The following is an 8,447-nucleotide window of genomic DNA, read 5'->3' on the forward strand; positions in this document are numbered from 1 at the left end:
TGTCTGACAGAAGCAGCATGCGGTCCGGCGGCAACTCAACTCCACGATAGACCACGTTCACACGGTAGCAACTCAACTCCATGATAGGCCACATGCACACGTCAGTCGCAGGATGGATTAAGGCGTAAGGCAGGGGTGTCTGACGTACCCAAGTGGACGGGTTGGCATCCAGGCCGAGGGGTTGCCATCCAGCTGAAGGGTTGGCATCCAGGCCGAGGGGTTGCCATCCAGCTGAAGGGTTGGCATCCAGGTTGCGGGTGAGTGGATGTCCGCTGTCATGCCTGCTGAGGAAGAGGAGGACGAGCAGCCAATGTGGCAGTCGGTGGCACTGTTCTGCTGCAAGGGCATAATCGAGGGCATCATCGTGGTGCTCTTCCTCTGGCTCCTTGTACAGGTGCTCTTTACCAAAGAGCTGGAAGGTGAGTGTGGTTTGTGCTTGGTTGTCCTATGTCCACTGTTCCTGTTGCTTATTATAAGTCTGGATGCAGTTGCTTACTGTAAGTCTCGGTCCGGGTGCAGTTGGGTGTCCTATTGAGCCAGATCCCTGTCATACTTCACTGTGCACTACCATCTCTGCTGCAACGCTTGCATGCATCCTGGTTTGTGTGTGTGTGCGTGTGTGTGTGTATGCGAGTGTGTATAGTGTGTGAGAGAGCGAGTTATCCTGATCCCTGGTGTGGTTGTGTTTGACTGTGCAATGTCCATGCCTCTCACTGCTGGTTGGTACGTTGAAGGGTTTGTCTTTCACCTCGTGCTCATATCTGAACCCTGTGGTCCTCATGCTCATACTGCATGTCTGAACCCATATAATGGCTCCGACGCCCATGCTGTGATAGATAGATAGATAGATAGATACTTTATTGATCCCCAGGGGAAATTCAAGGTCTCAGTAGCATACAGACATCACACACACATTCACTAACAGCAGAAAAAAGTAATTAAAAGTATATAATATAAAAAACACATCTAAGCAATAAGGACAGTAGAAGATAAAGAATATACTAAATATACTAAAATAGAAATTATACTAAATAACACTTAATCTAAATAAATTCTAAAAACAGTATCCACATAGAGGGTGATTAATCAAGAGGCACTTGCAATGACTGAGGCAGGGACTGAGCCTGTGATTCTCTGTGCATAGTAAGGTAAGGTAAGGTGCTCTGTGTGAGTGAGTGTCATGGTGATGGTGCAAATGAGTAAGTCCAACAGTGCAAGAATAAAGTCTAGAGACCAGCATAAAATAAATATGGACATATCAGCGAGTAGGCAAGGTAATATAAAAAAAACTATAGAAAAAACTATATCTATATCTATATCTATATATATATATAACTATATTAAGAAAGTGGTGGTTTGTTGAGCCATGGCCCATCCTGACAGAGTAAGTTCTCACACTCCTGGTCATCTTGGCGGTCATCTTGAGTTGTCCTGCACTTCTACACTAATCCTCCATCCCAGATCTGACTCCTCTAGTGCTCATCTAGTGCTCCCTCCTGCTCTCTACTACTGTGCTGCTGCTACTATCGCCATAGCAAAACTGCAGAGAAAATTAAAAAACTGCACACCACCATTGTCACTCAGTGGTGGAACAGTTTACCATGGAGTGGGCTTTATGTCCAGATGTTTCCTCCACATTACTGACCATTCGAACCAACGCTCAGAGCAGAGAGATCGGGAAGAGGCCATGTTAGAGTAGAGTGCATGTTGTTTTTTAAGGCAACTGGAACTGACCTGTCGCTAAGCGCCACCCTTAGAACGCAGATGAGCCAATGACAGTCCAGCCTCAACAGACTCAGACATCAGCTCGATCAACTCCATAGGAAACAACATGGAGGAAGCATAACATTACAAATGAATGGTTATTTATGGAGTTTATTTCCATAAATACCCGACAGATAACCATGGTCAAACGTACATGTTTTTCTTTAAGGCAACTGGAATTGGATGTTGGGTGCTGATCCGAAGTGGATTGTGCTGTAGGATGTTGGGTACTGACCTGAAGTGGATTGTGCTGTAGGATGTTGGGTACTGACCTGAAGTGGATTGTGCTGTAGGAGAGCTGAGCTAGAGGTTGATGTAACAGTGCTTGTAGATGAGACCCAGTGTGTCTGTGCTGGATTGTGTTTCTTAGAGATTACAGTTGAACAGGTGCTGCTGCTGTCGGGTTGTGAACCCTTGGCTCAGGTCAGGTCTGTGGATTAAGCCTTCTGTCCACCCTCTCTCCATCTCCCTCTCTCTTTCTCTCTCCATCCCCCTCTCTCTTTCTCTCTCTCCGTCCCTCTCCCCATCTCCCTCTCTTTTTCTCTCTCCCTCTCCATCTCTTTCTTTGCTCTCTCTCTCCGCTCTCCATCTATCTCTTTCTGCTCTCTCCCTCTCTCTCTCCCTCTCTCCATTTCTCTCTCTCTCTTCTCTCTCTAGTTCACCTGCAGGTTCTCCTGGGGGCGGGGCTTGCTGTGTTCTGCCTCTCCCTGCTGCTGGGCTGTTTCCTGTGCTTATGGCAGATGAGGTCACTTCCTGCCGAGAACAAAGAATCTCCAGCTCTCGTCGCCGATTGCTCAACCACACCCTCCGCTGATGTCACTTCCTCTTCCCACTCTCCACCCATGAGGGTTCTGAATGAGGAGCCGGAGGAGGAGGAGGAGGAGGAGGCGGGGCTTGATTACCCCTCTGCATTTGGAAGCTCCACCCCTTCTGATGATGACTTCTACATGTTGCCGTTAGCGACGCGGTCCCGAACAGACGCCCCCAAGTCGTACTTCCCCCTGCGCCGCCTCAGCTCCCCGACCCTGTCGGCCCCTCTGTACCGGCCCATGGACTGCCCTCGCGGCTCGTTGCCCTGCCTGCCCCACCTGCCCCGCCTCAGCTTCCTGTCCCGCACGCGGAGGGCTCTGGAGCGCCGCTGCACCGTGGCGGCCGACGCCTACCCCTACACCGAGCACAGCCGCCTCACCGGCCCTGCCACCTCCACCGCCCCCTACCTCCCAGGCTCCGCCCCTACTCTCAGCCACTTCCAGACTCAGTCGTCCCTCCCCAATTACGGCACCGCCTCCTCTGCAGCCCCCGCCCACAGACCCACCTCTTCCATAAGCTCCACCCATAATGTATATAGATCCACATCCTCCATAGATCCCGCCCCTAGACCCAGTGGAGACGGTGGTATGATGGGCGGGGCTAGGGGTGGAGCCTCTGGAGCTGTCTGTAGTCCCGCCCACTCCACAGGCCCCTCCTCCGCTCCGTGCTCCCCGTCACTGCAGTTCTCGCTCTGCTTCTCGGCGGCGCGGCGGACCGTCACGCTCACGTTGCTGGGCCTCAGTGGCGCCGCCTGCAGGCTGGGCACGGTGACTGTGCTGGCCCGGCTGCCCCCGGCGCGGCCACTCCCGGCAGAGGTGAGCGCGCGCCACCGCAGCCTGAGCCCCGAGCTGCACGGGCCCGACCTGGAGCTGGCCGTCTCCTCGCTGGAGGAGCTCCGCACGAGTGTGCTCAGGCTGGACGTCTTCTCCCAGGACCTGCCTGGACATACACACACACAGACACACACACACACGCACACACTCGCCCCGCTGGGGCAGCTGGAGCTGACCTGCAGCGAACTGGCCTGGGAGCCAGAGATGGCCCTTACCTGCACGAGACAACTTAGACCCCTCAGAGGCAACACACAGGTATTACAGCAACACACAGGTACACACAGGTAACAATACACAGGTACCTCAGCAACACCCAGGTATTACAGCAACACACAGGTACACAGGTACACTCAGGCAACAACACACAGGTACTTCAGCGACACACAGCAACACACAGGTACTGTACCACAGCAACACATAGGTACCTAAGCAACACACCAGTATTACAGCAACACAAGTATTACAGCAACACACAGGTGTACACAGGTAACAACATACTGGTATAACAGCAACACACAAAGTATTACAGCAACACACAGGTATACACAGGTAACAACACAAAGGTGTAACAGCAACACACAACAACACACAGGTAGTGCACCACAACACACTGGTGTAATAGCAACACACAGGTATCACAACAACACACGACTATTACAGCAGTGAGTGTGTGTGAATCTGCTGCTGTTTTGTGGTTGATTCAGTAATCCCTGACTTCCCGTCTCCATGGAAAAGTTGAACCTGAGCCTGACCCTTGACCTCTTTCCATCTCTTGCAGAGATGGTTTTCCCATGATGCCGTTGGGGGAGGGCAGACCCTGCCTCAGCTCTTCATCCTCATGCAGTACCAGTCTCTGCCTCACTGCCTCAAAGTCATGGTCCTAAAGGCAGAGAACCTCTCCACCGGCACAGGAACACAAGGTAGAGGGAAGGTGTTCTACACCTGTCCATTTCCTTCTCTCTCCTTTTCTTCTTCCTTTCTCTTTCTCTCTCCTGTCATACCGGTCATTCTCTCTCGCTCTGGGTGTACGAAACGGCTCTATCCCCCATCATCCTCTCTCCCTCTGGGTGTACGAAAGGCCTCTGTCCCCCATCATCCACCTCTGGGATGTGAGGCGGCATCCCTCAGACTTGGCATGTCATGCAGCACACACAGATTATCTTATTTGGAATGACCGATACTGATACTATACTGAAACAATAGACCTCTGAAGTTCACCTACAAAAAAATCCCAAAGCTCCCATCTTTGCCCATATAAGTAGATCCGGGTGTTAATTGAAGCTAACTACCCATGGCAAGTTGCATTGCAAGTTAGCTCTGGGGTAGCAAAAATCTAAGTTTGCCGTCTTAACGTACCTAAGATCACTGGAGCAACTGGAAGGCAGAGGACAAGAGTGTGTTGAGCAAAATGTCTGCATTTCAGACTTCTTCATCCCCGCAAGAGTTTAACAGGTGTGATAATTCGAAACCCCCATGTTTTTTTCCCATAGGAAAAAACGCAAGATACCGGATCTTAAAGATGGAAGCTTTTTTGTAGGCGAACTTCAGAGGTCTTTTTATTTGGAATGACCGATACTGATACTATACTAAAACCATTTATTTGGAATGACCGATACTGATACTATACTAAGACCATTTATTTGGAATGACCGATACTGATACTATACTGAAACCATTTATTTGGAATGACCGATACTAAAACGAGTCCAAATGGTCCCCAATGGTCACTATAAAGGAGAGTTACAGAATTATAAATTTACAAAACACCTGCTTTTTGTGGAGTATTGTGTATAGACTGATGAGACAAAAAAATGAATTAATTTTTTTTAAGATGAGTCTGAAACATAACAAAATGTGGAAAACTTGAAAGGGTCTCAAAATGTTCCGGTTGCACTGTACATTCATACACACATTCAGGGCACACACACACACCCACGTGAGATTGTGAGCCCAGGAACTCTTGAGTGAAAAGCCCCCAGTGGGGTTGGACTGATCCGTGATTTGTTGCCCAGGGACAGTGGGAGCGGGTAGGGGCTGGATGGAGTAAGCCCTCATGTTTGCTTTTAATGTGGGGGATTAAACGATTGTCTTACAGGATGCGCAAGGTCCGCAGCAGATCATCCCGTTTTTAATGACATTGTAGTTTAATCTCTCTCTCCTCTCCTCGCAATCCTTCAGACGCACCCGGCGCCTGAGCGCTGGTCTTACTACACTGCAGTCGGAGCCCCCGGTACCCCTAGCCTGCGGGTGTGGTTCTGCCAGGGCAATCCACCCTACTGGTGAATGGGGCAGTGGTAGTGTAGTGGTTAAGGAGCTGGGCTAGCATACAGTAACAATTCCCGGCTTCCACTGATGTGCCCTTGAGCAAGGCACTTAACCCCCGAGTTGCTCCGGGGACAATGTAACAATGTCTCTAATACAATTGACATGTGTAAGTCGCTTTGGAAAAAACTAAATTAATAAATGTATGTATGTAATTAATAAATTAAGACCACACGCCGAATGAATGACCTGTAGCCATGAAGTCTGTGGCTTTGATCAGTGTGCAGAACGGGAAAGATCAACGGCCGGATTACTTGAGGGCAGCTGTGTGATTTTTGTTGTGGCTTTGGTCAGCAGGTTATGTCTACAGCCAGACAGGATTTTAGCTCATGAGGATAAGAGTCTAATCTCCATCTCTGCCTGTTTCACTTCACTCCTGCTCTCTCTCTTCATCTCGCATTCTATCCCTCTCTCCCTCTGGTCCTCCATCCCTCTCTGTCTCTCTTTTCTTTTTATCTCCCTTTGTTCTCTCCATCTCTCTTTACCCTTCTCTGTCTCTCACTGGTCTCTCCCTTTGACCATATCTATCTCTTTCTCTCTCACTCTCTCTTTTTCCTCTCTCTCTCTCTCTTTACCCCTATCTCTCTCTCCCTCTCTCTTCCCCTACCTCTCTCTCTCTCTCTCTCTGACTGTGTCTCCTCTGCATCTGTCCAGACCACCATGTGGTGGTGAATCTGCGACACGCAGGAGTGGTGATGTCTTCTCAAGCTACCCAGGGGGCCGCTGGGCAGACTACTGTCTGGAACTCTACCTTCCTGTTCGACCTGCCACCCGGAGATGTCACGCAGCTGCCACTGGTCCTGGAGTTCATTCTCATCAAGGTCGGAATCTCACTACGGTCTCTATGGCAACATTTCTCATATACCGCAGTCTCAGCACCTGTAGTGCTTAAGGTGTCAGTGTCAAACAGTCAGAGTAAACACATTCAAAATCAGTCAGATAAAGGTGATAAGCTGATCTTAGACAACCATTTGTGAAGTTGTAGTAAAGATGTAACGACTGAATTGTCTTATTTTTCTGGGCAGGGTTGCCTATATTCAACGAGCAATATCGTGGGACGCATTGTGATTGGCCAGGAGGCTGAGGAGGCGGGGCAAGCACACTGGAGAGACATGTGCAACATGAGCCAAGTGGAAGTTGCCCGATGGCATGTCATCCAATAAGAAGCGCTATAGGATGCATCTCATCAATCATCCAATAAGAAACTGAATGAAACTGTAAGTAGCAGTCCATAATGGAGAGTGTTCAGTGGAACCTGGAGCATCTTCTAAAGAGAACTAAAATTGTGTTCAGTGGAACCTGGCGCACCTTCTGAAGAGAACTAAAATTGTGTTCAGTGGAACCTGGAGCACCTTCTGAAGAGAACTAAAATTGTGTTCAGTGGAACCTGGAGTATTTTTGGAGGAAACCTAAAATTGTGTTCAATTAAACCTAGAGTACCTTCTCAAGAAAACCAACATTATTATCAGTTGAATCTGGATATTTTCTGAAGAGAACTAAAATTGTGTTCAGTAGAAACTGGAGTACTTGCTGAAGGAACTGGTAAAAAATAAACTTTTCAATTGTTTATAGCTAAGGCTCTCACATGTACTGTAGACAGGTAAAACATATCTATTCTGATTATCTAGTATGTGTGTCTGCACTTGCATAGTTGACTGTGTGCGTGTTATTATTTGGATTGTATACATTTTCATATTGTTTGTAATGTAGGGGATTCCTGATCATCAGTTATTTGGTTGTTTTAGTCTAACGTCACAAGTCATTTCCAGGTGTAAATTAATTTACTAGCGCAGCCACAATCTGTGAGCCTTTTCACCATGACCTCCTTTTAGTGAGGGAAAAAGAAAATCGCTTAACTCTACAGAGAAATTACTATAGCTGTGCAGCCAGATGATATAAGCAAGGGTGAAGATCAGGCCTCCATGAAAAATAGGAATGAGCGTTTTGTTGTAGGCTACTCTGAACAGCAGGAAAAACTGTCTTTTAATGTCTATGGAAAACAATTAGTTGCTCTGGGCCCAGTAGAGTACCGAAGTGTGTCTGTTTCCATTACGGCAGTGTCATACCCTGGAAATCTAGAGTTCTCGCGAGAGCACAATGGAATTGTCTCTGCGAGACACTCTGGCAATGAGCAATGATGCACGTTACTTTTACCCCTTGCATCCTGTGGAACCAATGAAATCGGCGGAGGAAACCCATGCTAAAACTAGATGTACCGCATAGCGGTACAAAATATGACCGCCGCTCAGTTCTGTACATCCGTTCCGCGAACATAAATCTCACTAATCAATTTGTATACATCTTCTACTCCACCCCCACTCTTGAAACTTTTGTGTATGCTTGTTTGGCATGCCTGTGTCTGTGTGTGTGCGGGCCGCACAGCAAGTAGCCTACTGGCGCTGCGAAGGTGAATAGATTTGTAGCACTAGCCAAAAAATTTGTAGCATTGTTATAAAACCTTTAAAATCTCAATCAGTTCATCACAGTTCATCCATTGCAACTGGACTGATGAAAGGTCATGTACACCTGTAGGCTACATTGTATTTGGGGAAAGCCGAAAGTATCAGTTTTACATTTATTTTTTTATTTATTAACAAACAAAATGCATGCAGTTTTCAACAGCTATTAAGAAGAGAGGTCATGCCATGGATTTTTGTTAATGTTTCTTCTTCTACATATGCACGATTTTAGTCATCTTTAGTTCATATGATATTCAAC

General features: G+C 47.9%; 1 protein-coding gene across 1 annotated transcript; it reads left to right on the plus strand.

The window, feature by feature from the left end:
- The first annotated feature begins 206 nt into the window (after positions 1 to 206).
- Positions 207 to 7,179, plus strand: syt18b (synaptotagmin XVIIIb). Its single transcript, XM_042111069.1, has 5 exons — positions 207 to 419; positions 2,422 to 3,662; positions 4,186 to 4,327; positions 6,384 to 6,550; positions 6,755 to 7,179. Exons 1-5 carry the CDS (start codon positions 266 to 268, stop codon positions 6,890 to 6,892), a joined length of 1,842 nt encoding a protein of 613 aa, XP_041967003.1. The 5' UTR covers positions 207 to 265; the 3' UTR covers positions 6,893 to 7,179.
- The last annotated feature ends 1,268 nt before the right edge of the window (positions 7,180 to 8,447 follow it).

The sequence above is a fragment of the Alosa sapidissima genome, chromosome 11 (assembly GCF_018492685.1).
Source record: "Alosa sapidissima isolate fAloSap1 chromosome 11, fAloSap1.pri, whole genome shotgun sequence".
NCBI lineage: Eukaryota > Metazoa > Chordata > Actinopteri > Clupeiformes > Clupeidae > Alosa > Alosa sapidissima.